Source organism: Eubalaena glacialis, chromosome 2, assembly GCF_028564815.1.
Source record: "Eubalaena glacialis isolate mEubGla1 chromosome 2, mEubGla1.1.hap2.+ XY, whole genome shotgun sequence".
Lineage (NCBI taxonomy): Eukaryota > Metazoa > Chordata > Mammalia > Artiodactyla > Balaenidae > Eubalaena > Eubalaena glacialis.
Window position 1 is genome coordinate 14,589,277 of NC_083717.1, and position 17,402 is coordinate 14,606,678.

The window sequence follows — 17,402 nt, forward strand, 5'->3', positions numbered from 1 at the left end:
CAGCGGCGCTAGGCTCGCTTCCAGGCCTCCGGGTCGCAGCCCGCGCGGTCTGCAGAGCTTTCCGTGTGTCTGCCCTCCCCCTTCCCCCGCTTCGCCCGCCCTCCCCGGGGCCCAACGTGCTCGTTCCCTGTCACTTCGGTCGGGGCGCGCCGGTGGGTTTGGCCTGCGCCGCGGCGGCGAGGCGGGGGAGCGAGTGAGCGCGAGGGGCGGGAGCCAGTGCCTGTGTGAGTCACCGGTACCTGGAGCGCGAGCGACGCAGAGAGAGCGGCGCGGAGCCCGAGCCGGAGCCGAGCTCGAGAGCGCGGCCGTCCCCCGGCGCCAGGCCCCGCCGCGAACCCACCCGCGCCCCCGCCGGCTCCCCGCGCGCCGCGCGGCCCGCTCGCCCCGGGCCCCGCGCCGACGCCCGACCCCGGCGTCCGGCCCGCGCCGCCCTCCCGCCTGCCCGGAGGCGGTGCGGGGCTCGCCGGGGGATGTCACAGCGGCTCCTCGGAGCCCCCAGCCGTCGTCGCTTCCGCCCAGCCGCCGCCCCCGGGAACCGCGACAATGAACCCCCAGTGCGCCCGCTGCGGGAAAGTCGTGTATCCCACGGAGAAAGTCAACTGCCTGGATAAGGTGAGCGAGGGGGCGCCGGGCTGCACCTGCTCGGAGAAGTTTTGGCATCTGGGATGGAAAGAGAAGAGTGGGTCTGTGCGTGTGTGTGCGCGTCTGTGTGTCTTGGCCCGGGGTGAGGGCACGCGAAGCAAGACGCCCGCAGGAGTGCCAGAGAGCACGCTTGGCCATCGTGATGTTGGAACCAGGAGAGGCTTTTGTCGGGGTGCGGGCGGCGGCAGAGCGGCTGCGGAGGGCGCCTGGAGGAGCGCGGCCCGCGCTGGGCCCCCAGGGGCAGTTCGGCCAACCGCGCGCCTCCCACCTCCGCTGCGACCCCGCACTGCCCCGCACGCCCACCTCAAGGATCCGCCCGGATCGCCACCTCACCCCCGCCCCAGCGCCTCGCGTGAGGGCGGCGAGGTGGAGAGGCAGATAGTAATTAACATGTCGTGGGGCGGCCGCTGCCGCATTGCTAAGAATAAGCCTCGCCGGAGAGCCCGGGCTGAGCGCGGCGAGCCAGACCCACTGGGGGCTAATCCACCCGCCTGGGGAATTCCAGAGGAAATGGCTCTAGCCCGGCCCCCGCAGCCCTGCTTCCCTGCCCTTCCCGGGCGTGGATGGAGTTGAGCAGCCTGGGAGACAGACCCTGGCGCTAGCCTGAGCGACTGACAGTTGAACCCAGCCGGAGGCGGTCCCTGTGAAATTTGCGTGTGGTCATACAGATGCCTCATAAGAGCACGCCATCATCCCTACAGTCATCCCAGACAGAGTCCGCCTTTCCCGCAATTTAGTGGAAGCTGGACAGGGATGGGGGGGCCGGGGGTACTTAACATAGTGCGTCTCCGGCCACCTCAGGTTGCCTGACTTCCGGTGAGCGCATGTTTATCGGGATGTTAGAAACAGTGTTGTTTAGGCACTTTGAATTGGATTCGGTTTCCTTTCGAGGCCACTTCACAGGCTCCATTTCTCCATTAACCAAGCGCAGAATTCCTTTTTGGCTGCTCATAGAAGTGTAATACGGGTAGAGCCCGTGACATTTCTTCCATCTGAGTCTGTACGTTGTGGCGGAGAGTCATTTAAAACTCCATTTTAATAACTGACTGCTTTGTTTACTTAACTGAAAGTCGGCAAACATCCACTGGTACCTACAGTCATTTTGTTGTAGTATTTTCAGACACGGGGACTTGTGATGCACCAAAAACAAGGTCTCCTTTCTGTACCCATCCTGGAAAGAACTGGCGTTGTACGAAAATTTTAAATATTTATTTTTTTCAGTATTGGCATAAAGGATGTTTCCATTGTGAAGTCTGCAAGATGGCTCTCAACATGAACAACTACAAAGGCTATGAAAAGAAGCCCTACTGTAATGCGTAAGTATTGTCAACATAGTGTGCCAGGTGTGGCACAGCAACAGAGCATGGAAGTGAGTGGATTTGCCTGTTCTGAAGAATTGACTTGCTGTGTCACCCAGGTGTGGCAGTGGCCAATTACCTGTTTATGCCACATACTTTGGGGCCATGTAGTTTGTTGAAGTTCATTGCATTTATGTCTTTCTAATGTGCAGGGTAATTTGTGTGTCTTCAACCAGAAGGTTAGTTTTTGAGGTTCACAGTGTTGCATAGTTAGGGACATTTGTTAGAAGCTGCAGAACTTAGACACTGAGAACACCTGTGCTCCGAAATGCATGTCAGATAGATTTGCATTTTATTCATATGTCAGTTTCCATTTTATCATATGATGTTGCCATACTGCATTTTCTGCCCGAACCTCGTTGCTTAGAGAAAGGAGTCTTGCTCCTTTGGCTTTAGCTGAGACCACTCCAGAGATGCTGGAGCTTAAAAAGGGAACCAAAGAATTGAGACCTGGGTATTTCTAGCTGGTTAGTAGTAGGTCTCTTGGTAGGGATTAAAGAAGGTAAGTTTTCTTTAGTAGGCTTTTCCATTGGCATGCTTCTAGCCTATAATGCTAGCGATTAGGTAGCATTTATGCAGTGCTTACCATGTGCCAGGCCCTATTCTAAGCACTTTATGCATTACTGACTCATTTAATCATTACAGACCCTATGACTTTGAGGAGTACTATTATTTTCCCCATTTGTCAGATGAAGAAATTGAGGCATTGAGAGGATAAGCCTCGGTAAGGGGCTCAAATCACTCCTAGAGCCTGCAAATTGTAAACATTGTTCAATGCTTCCAAATGGCTACCTTGGCGCCCTCGGCGTGTGTTTCCCCACTTTTTGAGCATCCCCCCACCCAGATTATTTTCAGCGGTGGGCTCTTGGCCCTGATTGCTTAGCCGCCTTCTTCCTGGTTCGCTTGTGGGGGCTTCTCCAGCCTGGAGGCGGCAGAGGATCCCTCGCCTTCTGGCTGGAGCATTTCCAGAGATGCATTCTCCCTGGAGTTTTGGAAAGAGGTTTATTCAGGTCTCCTGGAGATGGAGGGCCCATGGTTAATTCATGCTTCACTCATGGGAGTGAGTTTTCATAGACAGTAAATTTTTGGTAAACGAATGTAATGTGCTCATACCTCTCTGATGAATAACCTAAAAAAAAAAAAAAACTCTTTGTATTTCCTTCGGTCCTAGCTTAGTGCTTACAAATACACCAGAAACTTTTCAAGAAATCAGAAAATGGTGGCATTGAACAGAATTCATGATTTGGATGAGTGAAGTCCACAGATAGTCCCAAACCATTGATGTTTTCAGCTCTCCTGTATCGTGCCTCTTACTAGAATAACATGAAGCAATAAATGAGATCCCAGTGTCGTGGTCGCCTGCTTCTCTTAAAGAGAGGTGTAGAGGGCTGGTTAAAGATCAAAGGCAGGTAGCTGTCCCTAGAAGGGAAAGGGCCCTCGACAACCCATAGACAGGATGATTGTTCTTTGGTTAAAGGAAAGTGAACCATTCTTCCCATAACTCTTCTAGCCTGTGGCCTGATTCCATCAGGCTTCATGGGCCACATCGAGATTCTTTCTAGCTTCACAGCCTGAAGTTTAACTGGGTTTTACCAATGCCTTTGGGTGGCTCTGGAGGAATTGGGAGGGGAAGAGGAAAGACAGGAAGAGGAAAGACAGGAAAAAGAAAAGGAGAAGACAGCAACAAATATATATGTATATGTGTATATGTATGCGTAATGTGTTTATGTGTATGTATATATATACACACACACATAAACATATATATATACACACACACACACACAAGACACACACATATACACACACATATAGATAAAGCATTGAATGAGGGAGAAAAAGAGATGATAGAAATAAAAGGACAGAAAAAAGAAGTGTAACTGAAGTGAAGTCTTTGATTGCATCGGGCCACTTGAAAGTTCAATGCTTACTGCTGAGTTTCAGTTCACTCCAGTTAAAAAAGAATATCAGATTCTGCAGCAAGTCATGGACGGCTGTTTGGCCCTCTGACTTCGTAGTGAACTAGTGCCCAGAACTGTTGAGATTTGGACCCCAAAACAAAAAAACCTCTGTTTGTAGATAAGAAACATCCTGCTATGTTGTTTCAAAGGTCTGAGTCTTATTTTTTAATACTTTCATTATATCTAAATTGAATGCTTACAGGTTTTCTCTCTAAAATTTCTTATATAATTCTAGTGCTTTGTTATTAGGTTTAAGTTGAGTTTTGGGAGTAGCATCTCAGATTTTTTTTGCTGAATGTTGAACCTGGTAGTCTACTTTATGGAGCAGAGAGACAAGGTAAGACAGAAATCCATCTTTAGTGGGTGAATGAGTAGAATCGATGGTTTAAATGTCTAATTTAGCTTTACGTTCATGTCACAGCTTGATAGGCTGTCTCCCTAGCAAAGGAGAGCCTAGCAAAGTTGCAGGTTCTGTCTGCTGTAAAGGTTCCATGCTGGAAGGCCCCTATTCTCCACCCTTATTTTTCCAAGGGCGCAGGCTGACATGTAAACTCACTGGTCAGCATGGATTACCCTTTGGGGATCCTGATGCCTCTGCTCTAAATCAGGTGGTGTGTGTCAATCAGCTGTTCCCTGTGATCTTGGCCAGAAGGGCTGCCATAATTTCTCTGGGTCAGTGGTGGAAAATTGATTCTCTGAAGTATACTGCTACTGGGAAATGAAACATTCTGTGTCCATATAAAGTAATATTTTATCTGCCCCTAGTTTGGCTCAGGAGTGAATACACATACATGCTTAAATGAAAACGACTATTCTTCCCCCACTGCAACTTTTTTATTGTGAAAATTTTCATATACAAAATAGTTAAAAGAATAATGCAATGAACGTCTGAATATCCTCCACTGAGATGTAACTCTTATTAACATGTTGCAGTATTTGCTTCATGTTTTTATCTAGTATATGTACAGATATATTTATTATTTTGGGACCATTTGTTAGTTTCAGGCATCAAGCTGGTTTCACGCATCAAGATATTTCATTCTTAAAAAGGACCTCATGCATGTACTAAGAATAAGGATATTTTTCTTAAAGAATCACAGAGCCAATATCACACTTCAGAAAATTAACAAAAATTTCATAATAACTTCTAAAATCCGGTCCATATTCACGTTTCCCTCATTGTCCTAAGGATGTCTTTTATAGCTTTTTAAAAAAAAATCCAGGATCCAATTAAGGTTCATACTTTACATTCAGTTGTTATGAAAATGGCAACTTTTGATTATTGGAGATTCAATATCAGTTCTTTAATTTATGCTGTCATTTCTGTTGTTTTACATAACCTCTTAGAGCTTTCAGGAAGAGTATTTAAGTAGCATTTCTTGTAAAAATAACATGTAATTAACTTAAGAAACTTTAAAATAAATATTAAAATATGCTGAAAATATTTGAAAGCACGAGCAGACATTTAGGATTGTTTTAAGAAAACATAAAGGCTTTTTATTTTAATTGATACCCAGGGGCATTTTTTTAAATGGAATGAAGTAATGAGTATTTTCTTCGGTCTAAATATGTTGCTTGTGTATATTCTTGTGTGTTTAGAGAAGAAACAAGTTTTCTGTTTGACTTCATGCAAAGGAGAACATGTATAAAATATAATTTACCTAATATTTAAATTTTGATCTTTTGATAGAATGATCAAAGTATAGTACACACTAGATGTAAGATTAGGCATAATACACATTTAGTTCCTAATGCAGCAGTGTACCCTACTAAAGCATTTAAAAACAAACTGATCTACTTGAGGACATGCCATGTTTTCATAAGCCTTTATGTTTCATCAGCAGGCAATGGGTTCTTTTGCACGTTCAGGATTTTTTTCCCATCATGGAACTTGCAAAGAAAAGAGGACTAGGCAATATTTTTATTGCTAAGAGGTGCTGGGAAAATAACACTAGCTGATTAGACAAAAAACGGCTCATATTTGTATGTGAGTTGGTATGCCAAGTTAAACTATAAATGTATTGCTACCCAGCAAGCCCCACAAAGAATATAAACCCTAAAGGCCATTTGTCAAATAAATAATTTAACTTACTGTAGGTGTCAGAATTGCATTTATTATGTGTTTGTAGAAAATACATCTGTTCTTAAAGTATTCCCAGCAGTATCATCACTTAGAAATAGCAGTGCCAATGACTGGCCAGTTAATGTACTGTCGCCAAACATCAAGTTTTTTTAGGTCGGGGGAAGGATCAGTTTATGATGCAGTCGCTTTGTGGAGCATTGCCAATAATTTCCCCAAATCGTCACTTTTGCAGAGATTTTTTTGGGGGGGGGCTGAACATTTGTCCTGACCTGCTCACGTTAAATATTCCTTGTATCTGTGTCAAATGTATCTTCAGTTAGGGGACTGAAAGAACACAAGTGTCTGTGCTATAAATACGTTTAGTTATCCTTCCAAAGACGCTTCCTTCTCAACAGATAGTTTCGCTTAACATAATTTTGGACCAATTTAAAAATATACCAGCAGGAGCCATGCTCCGTGTTTACTTTCGCTCTGCCTGTGTTAGCGTTCCGTTTTGTGAATATGTATGGACTGTCTACAGCCTGGAAGATGCCGGGCAAGGTGCTCCTGGTTATGAGCCACTCAGAACGGGCAGCTCTGTTCAGCCTGCCTGCCTTGAGGGGGATTGTCTAGGCCAGCCCCCCAGTAGCTCTCACTTACCATTTCTCTGTTGGTGACTCCCCACAAGTGCCTTTACTAAGGGGTACTCAGAGGACATGGAAGGAAATTAAATTGAAACCTGAGATATTTTCCACCTCATATTTCCCTTATCTCTGCTGAGGCCTCCCAAACCTGGTTCCATAACACTCCAAGGACTTGAGTTATCTCAAGGGGACTTAGGAAATTCTTGCTATTACGTTAGCTTTAATTACTTAAGAACTTTTCATGAAAGGCACAGTAGGGTGATTGGAGATTTGAAGCAAGACAGAACTGGATTCGAATCCTGGCTCCGTCATGGTCTACTGAACGAGTCTCTTGATCACTGAGCTTCAGCTTTTTCATCTGTAAAATGGGAATAGTAATGCTTAACCTGCAGGGCCGTGTGAGGATGAATGAGACAGGGCATGTCAAGGTTCCAGCCCAGTTTCTGGCACATAACAGACCTTCAGGAAACTGTAGTGTTCTTATTTCCTTGGCGGTACTTTTTTGAGGGGTGAAGGAAGAAAAGGAGGGTAAAAGGCAGAAGAAGAAGTTCCTCAGTATCTATGAAGGATTGGTTTCAGGACCGTCCCTCGGATACCAAAATCCGAGGCTGCTCAAGTCCACGGTCGGCCCTCTCCGCATATGTGGTTCCACACCCTCGGATTCAAGCAACCAGGCATCGGGTTGTACTGTAGTATTTATTGAAAAAAATCCGTGTATAAGTGGACCTGCACAGTTCAAACCCATGTTGTTCAAGGGTCAACTATGTATCAAAGAAATGACAGTCATGCCTATTAAAAGGTTTATACCAGTATTTTTCACACTATGGGTTGCCACCCATTCGAGGGTTGTATCTAGAACTTAAAGAGAGAGAAAGAAGAGAGACAATATCAGAATGGGTTTGAGTAGTGGAAAGAGTATTGTTTTGGCAAATGTTCTTTTCCTAGTTATATGTGTAACGTGTGTACTGCATCATGATGTAAAACATATTTTTGCTGGAAGATATGGTTAAAAAAAGTTTGAGAAACACTAGCTTAGTTCCGTATTCTTAACGCCCCACACATCACAGAGCATTGGGAGCTGCTGGCCTGTACAACGCTATGCCGAAAGTCCATGAATTCAGACAGCCGCTGCTTTCGCTCTCTCTGTCTGTGCCAGCCACACCCTATCCCACACCAGCCGTCCCTCAGGACTCAGCTCAGCCCTCAGAGCCCTCACCATCCTATGGAGGAACCACGAGCCTACCTGTCTGCACCCTCTTCCAGCGTAGGGTGGCTCTGAGGGCATCTGTCTTGCTCACCCCATCTCCACAGAGCCTGGCAGTCAGCGCTCAATAGAGATTAGCTGCGTCAGGGAGTGTGATGGGTATGCTGCAGCTCAGAGTGTGGTCCCTGCCTCCCCGCCAAGTTCAGGATGTGGCAGCTGAGTTCCTTCTGAGGCTGGGCATCTAGAGGAGCTGGCTTGAGAAGAGGCATTGCGGAGCCTGAATGGTGGTCTGGGGGCCAAGCTTCACCAGGTCTGAATACCAAGGAGTAAAGTCTTCCCAGTGAAGGAGTAGGCTTGCCTTTGCCAATCCAAAGTGGACGTGGTGGGCTTCCCTGGTGGTGCAGTGGTTAAGAATCCGCTTGCCAATGCAGGAGACACGGGTTCAAACCCTGGTCCGGGAAGATCCCACATGCCGCAGAGCAACTAAGCCCGTGCGCCACAACTACTGTGCCTGTGCTCTAGAGCCCGCAAACCACAACTACTGAGCCCGTGTGCCACAGCTACTGAAGCCTGCACGCCTAGAACCTGTGCTCCACAACAAGAGAAGCCACCAGGATGAGAAGCCTGCGCACCGCAACGAAGAGTAGCCCCCGCTCGCCGCAACTAGAGAAAGCCCGTGTGCAGCAACGAAGACCCAACACAGCCAATAAATAAATAAATAAAAAAAAAAAAAAAAAAAAAAAGTGAACGTGGTGGAATTTCCTTTCACTGCTTACAGGCTTGGTTTCAAAATATGATACCTTTCTAAAAGATTCTTTATGGATGCTCATTTAGTTTCTTCTGAGTTTAATTATAATCTGTAAAATGGGATAATTTCTACCTAAGAGAAACTTTATAGAAATGAAAAGGGGGAAATATGTGTAAGCCTCAGCACATCAAATGACACCTATTAGTACCCAAATGTTAGTCCCCTCCCTTATTTATAATAAATTGAAAGCTGTTGTCTCATATCTCCCCCTTAAAGAGAGGAGAAAATGTTACAGGCAACCATTTCTATGGGAGGATATTGTGATATGTAGGGATTCTAGTTTGCATCAGTTATAATCTGCCTTATCTGACTTTTTGGTTACGTACTGCCTAGAAAAAATTAGACCTTTTGCACACAGATCTGATGTGGGAGGATGACAGTTGTTTTTTGTTTTGTTAAAACTGGATGATTGAAAGTGAGGGAAGGAGACACTTTATTTGAACCAAATAAAAAGGTTCCAGTGTATATGCAAAATGATCTGGTTCTCAGCTACCTATTGAACCATTGATGACATCGAATGAATTTTAGTATCCTTTGAAATTGTAGAAGACTGTATTTACAAATCATGTCCTGAGTTCTGCCACATTTGAAAATGTTTCCTTGTCTTTATGATGATCTATCTGTTACAGAGTGATGTCAGATTAGAAAACATTTGGAGATGGAGCACAGCAATATCTCCTAAATTATGGTGAGATGCAAGGTTAATGCAGGATACAGATGTGTGTGCTTAAAAGGGTATTGATTATGTGTCAGGGGCCTGTGTAAGAGTGCATTTTGGTATGTCTTTAAACGTTTTCAGATGAGTGCTTTAAAGGATGAGTGGTTCCTGGGAATGTCAGGAGTGAGAGAGAAGCAGACATACCCACACATGACAACCTTGTCCTCCAGAGATTCAGGGCCCCCTCAAAGCTCCGTCTCCAGAGGAACGGGAAGTCGAATTTCTTTTCTTTTCCTTTCTGTTTCGTTCTCCTCTAGTCAGCGTTATTAGGAAGAGCTAGGCTTTTTGCAGTGTGGGAAGTGGGAGCTAGAATAATATTTATGAGCTGAGTGCCCAGAACATTTTGAGGACTTGGTAGAAGGATGATTATTGATTCTAAAGTTCTGCTAATGAATCAAATGGTTCCACAGCCTCTCTCGTCGAACCTAGACGTAGGGCACAGACATAACCAGAAAAGAGGAAATTGTGGGAAGGACCAGGTTTGAATGGCAAGGATCGTTTATTCCAGCACTGGAAACCCAGCATTAATTTTATCTGTGGTCAGCTGTGTGTTTTTCTTAGTGGAGTCCTTGAGGGAGTCACGTTGTGTTCAGCTTCTGTTTACTTTTCCACACTCTGTCGACTCATTCCCGTCAAATCCTGGGAGGAGCTAGAAGAAAACTTAATTTGATGTGTGTACTTTTGAATAGCCTCAGACCTATTTGTAGACCGGTGGCCTGGTATACTTCTGCTTCAGCTTGGCAGTCTAAAAAGTCATTTAGACAAAAATCTTTGAGGGGCTCCCCTGATGCTCATTACCCATCCAGAGCAGGCGCCGGTCAACCACACAGAGAGCGTGGAGGCGTGGGATGGCCGTGTGCAGCCTAGGGCCAGAGATGTGGGGTGTGGAGTTAAATGGTTGCCCGCCAACATTGAATTCCGTCTTGAAATCTGACTTCATTATCTGTTGTTGCATCAAGAGTGTGAACTCCACCAAATTCAGGCAGCACACGGGAGCATCAAGAACAGTGTGGCACATATATACAATGGAATATTACTCAGCCATAAAAAGAAATGAAACTGAGTTATTTGTAGTGAGGTGGATGGACCTAGAGACTGTCATATAGAGTGCAGTAAGTCAGAAAGAGAAAAATAAATACCATATGCTAACACATATATATGGAATCTAAAAAAAAAAAAAAGGTTCTGAAGAACCTAGGGGCAGGATAGGAATAAAGACGCAGACGTAGAGAATGGACTTGAGGACACGGGGAGGGGGAAGGGTAAGCTGGCACAAAGTGAGAGTGGCATGGACTTATATACACTACCAAATGTAAATAGGTAGCTAGTGGGAAGCAGCCGCATAGCACAGGGAGATCAGCTTGGTGCTTTGTGACCACCTAGAGGGGTGGGATAGGGAGGGTGGGAGGGAGACGCAAGAGGGAGGACATTTGAGGATATATGTATATGTATAGCTGATTCACTTTGTTATACAGCAGAAACTAACACACCATTGTAAAGCAATTATACTCTAATAAAGGTGTTAAAAAAAAAAAGAACGGTGCAGTAAATGCACACATCAGTACAGAAAGACATATAAACAGATGTATGTTTATTCATTTATTTTCTTTATTTTTTTGGCTGCATCGGGTCCTAGTTGCAGCATGTGGGATCTTTCATTGCATTGTGGGCTCGTCATTGCGGTGTGCAGAATTCTCTCTAGTTGTGGCGTGCAGGTTTTCTCTCTCTAGTTGTGGCACGCGGGCTCCAGGGCGCGAGGGCTCTGTAGTTTGCGGCATGTGGGCTCTAGTTGAGGTGGGCGAGCTTGGTAGTTGTGGCACTCGGGCTTAGTTGCCCAGTGGCATGTGGAATCTTAGTTCCCCAGCGGCATGTGGGATCTTAGTTCCCCGACCAGGGATCGAACCCGTGTCCCCTGCATTGGAAGGCGGATTCTTTATCACTGGACCACCAGGGAGGTCCCCAGATGTATTTTTGATGGTCTGTTTGGATGCCTGCACCATCTCCTCCTGGCTGCTCTTTCGACCATCCACCCAGAGCCCTGTGTATCTCTGTCATCTTCTAGACGTCCTTGTCCTCCTTCCCCATCCCCACGTGTTCATCCCCTCTGTTCTCACCCTGCTTCCGGCTCTCATCCTGTTTGGCCAGTGATCTGACCATCATCCCCTACCTGGTCTCCCTGTTCTAGTCTTTCTCTTTTTGAATGCTTTTCCTGCCACTGCAGTTTATCTTTTGAAACCACAGTTCTGGTCATATTATTCCCTTATGCACACACCTCTGGTGGCTCCCCACTGCCTACAGAAGAAAAAAATTGGGTTTCTGATAGATACTCAGGGCTTTTCATACTTTATCCACTTCCTTTCACCCTCTTCTCCAGCCACACTGGACTGCCAGCTCTGATGCCTTCATCAAGTTTCCTAACCGAAGTCTCAGTAGCCTCACCTGTAAAATGGGTATCATAATAGACTCTACCTCATAGGTTTAAGGATTCATTGGAATATCAAAATAATAAGTTTAGCCACAGTAAGGAGGTAATAAAAGTTAGATAGTATATTCATTATTGTTAAACTTGACACAGTGATTTAACTCTTTCCTTACACTGTTCTTAAGCCATCCTATCCTCCCTTGTTTTAAAATTGCTTTCATCTTTAAGGCACACAGCCATGACAACCTTTGTGAAGCCATTCTGAATCTCTCAGTCAATTACTGGACTCTTTCTCTGTGTGCCCATTGTAGTTTTTATATTTCAGTTATATCACTTAATCAAAAAGCCTGCTTTGTACTAGAACTGTGTTTGTCTTCCTATTCAAGGTGGTTTCCTGCTGAGATTGGACCATGGAAGTTCTTAGCCTGAGGTTGGAGCTGGGTTGAGGGTGGGGAAGTCAAGTCAGCTGAGCTTTGCTTCTAAAGGGATTATTTCTGGCTTGTGTTTCAGGAATTGAGAATGGGGGTTGCAGTGCTGCAGTGCAATTCTGACACTAACCACTCCGTGAGTGAAGGGTGCGGTCCCCAACAAGACAGCCCTTGCAGATAGCCACTGCAAGTTCAGGTTTCCCCAGGGCAACCACACTTCTGACCAACTAGCTACAAATTTGGGGAGGGGGTCCCACAACCCCTTCAGATTTGACAGTTTCCTAGAACGACTCACAGAACTCAGGAAAGTCCTATACTTAAGATTATTGCTTTATCATACAGGACATAAGGCAGGACCAGTCAACTGAGGAGACACGTAGGACCAGGTCTGGGAGGGTTCTGGACATGGAGCTTCCCTGCCCTCACCCTGTGGAATCAGGAAGTGTCTGTCTCCCTCCCTCCCAACATGTCCATGTGGTCACAAACCAGGAATCTCCGCCAAATCTGGAGCTTTGGTGTCCAGAGTTTTTAGTGGGGTTTCATTGTGCAGGTGTGATGACTCAGATTATTCAGACTCCATCCCCTCTCCCCTCCCTAGAGGAGGTCCACTTACCTCACCGGACTCAAAGCTCCAACCCTTTAATCCCATGATTTCTGGAGTGGCCAGCCCCACCCTGAGCATCTTGTTAGGACAACTCAGGTATGGACCCTGGGGCTCATGAATATCAAAGATATTTCCAATTACTAGGGAAATTACAACTATTTAGAGTATGTTGCAGGAACCAGGGACTAAAGCTAGTCAAATTCATGATTATACAGCAGGCCTGCTTCTCACTGTCCTCATCAGATGTCTTGTTTGCGTCGTCGAGACAGCGCCTCCCTTTCATATCATGAACCTTCCTGTCCCATTATGACAAGAATGACGATCTAAACCCACCATGTCTATGTTGTCAATCAGTAGAAGTTGGGTGAGGCATATAAATGGTTGACAGCCTGCACGCAGGAGGTGGGTGGGAGGACCTATTTATGGAAGAATCCTTGATATAACTCTCTAGATTGTTTTTCTTTTTTAAATAAGCAAGTCTTCCCTATCAGCAGGTTACATTCTTGAGGGCAGGAATGGTCCCAATCACCTTTGTACACCTTGGCACCTACCATGTGCTTGGTGAGTGTCCCCCCATAGAGCCCACTGCCCAGCAGCTCTCTTGGGGGTGCAGCTCAGCCTCAGGCATCCCTCACTGAGAGAGCAGACTCAACAGGAAGGAACAGACTTTCTTTCCATGAGGATCCGTGTGGTGGTCCCAGCGGAGCTGGCCATGCTTGGGCTGACAATACACATAAACAATAGCTGTCACTTCCTCTGATAGGTGAAATATTGACGTTTATAGATAGATTATTGGTCACTGACATGCAGCCAAACAAAAGATGACAAGAGTAATGTTGTCTACAGAGGGAGTAGGTAAAATCACTTTGTTACAACTATGTTTTTCAAAAGTCTCAGGACGAACTCCTGTGTTTTAGACATCAGGCCATGTAGCCATTCACTTGCCTATCCATATATTTTTCCCCAGAAATAAGTATGATTTATTTATTTCCTGAAACAAATGTAATCAGGGATTAATGCATTAATCCCTGAGAAATGAAAAGTCTTTACATTCTCTTACGGAAGAATTTAATTTTCTTTAGTGACTTTCTTCAATCCTGTCTTTTCTCCCAGATTTCCAGAACTTCCAAAACAACTCAGCAGGATCTGTGCTTCCTCCTCCTCCCCTTCCCCATCCCCCATGCCAGAGCGAGCGCTCGCTCTCTCTCACTGTGCTAAAGTCTTCTCTGTTGTCACTGACGTAGTTATCTGATTTTCTTTTTTTTAAAATTAATTAATTTATTTATTGTTGGCTGTGTTGGGTCTTCGTTGCTGCACGCGGGCTTTCTCTAGTTGGGGCGAGCGGGGGCTACTCTTCGTTGCGGTGCGCGGGCTTCTCATTGCGGTCGCTTCCCCCGTTGCAGAGCACAGGCTCTAGGCGCGCGGGCCCCAGGAATTGTGGCACACGGGCTCAATAGTTGTGGCTCGCGGGCTCTAGAGCTCAGGCTCAGTAGTTGTGGCGCACGGGCTTAGTTGCTCCGTGGCATGTGGGATCTTCCCGGACCAGGGCTCGAACCTGTGTTCCCTGCACCGGCAGGTGGACTCTTAACCACTGCGCCACCAGGGAAGTCCCTGATTTTCTTAACGTTAAGTCAAATTCTATTTTAAAATGTCTAGATGCTAAGGCACATAATAATTAAGGGTTATTCCTGTCAGGAATAGAAACACGATATTAGAACAGTTCTTCCTCAGAGGCTGCTAAACAAGGAAAATCCTATTTAGAGGGTTTGCCTCTGTGGTCTTTATTTTTATTTTTTCTATGGTAGTTACGTAACATCACGTTTAATTGGCCAGGAGTGAGGAAGCTGGTTTATTTGTGTGCCTCTTGTGTCCTATGTACCCGAGGGGCTGAGCGGTCAGTGAAAGTACCTATAATTTGTACATGGGGGCTGCTGGCCAGGAAGTGTCCTGTATAATGGCAGTTTGACAGATGTTGAAAGAAAAGCAGTTTGTTTTCTCTTTCTGCAGTGATGGGTATGTAAGAGCCACTGAATAAACATGTGTGGATTGGCTTTAAAAGCACATTTATGCTGAACAGGATGCAACAGTCCTTTATTTGATAGTAAGCCTCCTAATGCTGGCATCTTTCTCTGGTGCAGACTGGTGGGTCAGGAGAGGGTGCTACTCAGGATTTAAAAATTAATTCCCTAAGAGAAAAAAGGTGGTAACATAAAAGAAGGACCCGAGTGTACAAACTCTTGGGGGTAAGATAGGCTCAAGGATGTACTGTACAACATGGGGAATATAGCTAATATTTTGTGGTAACTGTAAATGGAAAATAACCTTTAGAAATTGTATAAAAATAAAAAATTGAAAAGAAGAGGAAAGGTTAGCAATCATTTTGAAGAGGTGGCACAGCACAGAGAGTAATGACTCTGGAGCCAGATGGCCTGACCTCAGATCCCAACCCTGCCATTCACTAGCTGGGGAGAGTTACTCAAGAGTTCTTTGTCACAGTTTCCTCATCTGTCCTTATCTGTAAATAGGAGGCGCAGTGATAGTAACGCTCGTTATTTATAGAGAAGTCAGCACAGCACCTTGTACCTACAAGTTCTCAGTATGTAGAAACTATTGTTTTTTTTCTTTCCATGTCTCTTCAGGTAAAACTTTGCCTACATTTGTGACGTATTTCTAGAATCAAACACATCCAGATCTGTGGTGCGTTACCCACTCACCATGTCCAAATTTCTACTTTGACCAAGAGGGGAGGGATGGGGAAAGCTCCAGTGAGAAAATGGTGCTGGGATGCTATGTATGGTGTTCACTCTAAGGGCAGACTCTGTAGAAGTTAAATTTACAGTTTGGTGACACCCCCTTGTATTTTATTTGAGGATAAAGAATCTGTATTCAGTTCAGTGTTTGTCACTATTGCTTTAGGTTTTCTGGGGGGGTTTTCATCTAAAGAATGTAAACGTGGGGCCTCAGAGTAAACTTGGGTAATTCAACTAAACAAATATTTGTGGAACTCAGATCAAATGCAAGGCAATCATATACAAAATTCTGAGGGATGTAAAGACAACTATGAAACAGTTTTCACTCTTGACAATGAAGTCTGTTGAACAAGATAAAGAGAGAAAAAAAAAAAGAAGTACCTGAGTGGAGGCTGGAGGAAGGATCAAGTAATCCTCAGAAGATACCAGCAGGGGAATATTGATGGTCTCGCCCATCTGTACCGAAGCATAGACACTAACGATGGTTCATAGGGTCCAGAGATGTGACCGGTGTGTGGTGGGGACAGGACAGGCTGATCAGTAAACCCTGGTGGCGGAGAGGCTTTGCGGTGCTAAAGAAGCAACAGATCTCGTGGGCGGGTCCATGTATAGAAGGAAAGAAACCAGAAGGGGAACAAGTGATGGAGAACATTTGGAAGAGGATGAAAATGAAGGAGAAGCCAACTCAGGGCAGACTGGGGCCACGTACATGGATGGAAAAGATAACTAGTGGTTTCTCCACATACTTACACTGTGGCACAGAGGCTGGATGCCGTGTAAAGGGAGTCTTTACCGAGACAGCGGCTGAAAGTTTAAAAGAGAATGTCAGTTGATTTTTCGCTTTGCTTTTGTATACAGTTCCATTGTTTTCAAGCTGCTTCGGACTGAACATGGAAAATGAGGAAGCGTGGGTTGGAGATGCAGTGGTTGTGAGGATTTTAGAGCAAGTGGTCTCACTACCTTGAAGTTCATCGGAGTGAAAGGGGGGATGGCTGGTCCCACCACATCCCAGACTTCAGGACACCTGTTCAGTGTGCGAGAAGCAAAGGGGGGTATGTGTGTTCAGGGAGCCCCGGGTTATGAGAAACTCTGTGAGGCAGGAGCCATGTATGAGTTCAGTTCCGCCTGTGTTTCCAGGGGCTGGAGCAGTCCTTGGCGCACAATCGGCCTTTCATAAAGATTTACTGAATAAATGAAAGAAGGAGTAAAAAGAAAGGGGCCTCCATGAGGTAGAAGACTTTGAAACGTAAAGTTCTGATAGAAAACATGTTAATTATTCCAGTGAGGGAGAAAATGAGGAATACCTCTTAAGACAAAAACCGAAAGACAAAAAAACAGCATAGGGCACCACCCCCCGGAGCCTTCCGAGCTCCGATTAGTACGACACACAGTTTAAAGGATGGGAAACTGAGAAATCAAAAATGCACACACAGTAAGATTAAGGTCAGGAAAGCTAAAGGTCGACATGAGCCATGGCTTGTGAAAAATTCTCACGACGAAAGAGTTTTGAAAGCACTTATGTTCTGAGAAAAAAAGGTGAACTGAAGCTTGGGGAAGATGCTGGGATAATAAAAAATGACACAGAAAAAAGTAGAATTATTCGCTTCCTAGTTAGCTTTCCTCCTTTCAACGAAGAAGAAGATATTTAAAAGTAGAAAAGACCCATAAACATCATCAAGAAATTAAAGTAAAGGCCAGGAGAGTAAGGTTAGGAAGAAAACATCAAGGCATTCTTCATGGTAATAAAAGAAGTTGGAATCTCTAGACCCAGATGAATGGCATCGTACGGTCCTGAGAAGGC

General features: G+C 45.3%; 1 protein-coding gene across 1 annotated transcript in view; it reads left to right on the forward strand.

Annotated features, from left to right (window-relative positions):
• Positions 1-402: 402 nt before the first annotated feature.
• Positions 403-17,402, forward strand: part of NEBL (nebulette) — a 336,004-nt gene continuing 319,004 nt past the window's right edge. The window contains exons 1-2 of the mRNA XM_061178838.1: positions 403-612; positions 1,864-1,958. Coding sequence (XP_061034821.1) covers positions 544-612; positions 1,864-1,958 — 164 coding nt within the window. The 5' untranslated portion in view covers positions 403-543. The remainder of the gene's footprint in view (positions 613-1,863; positions 1,959-17,402) is intronic.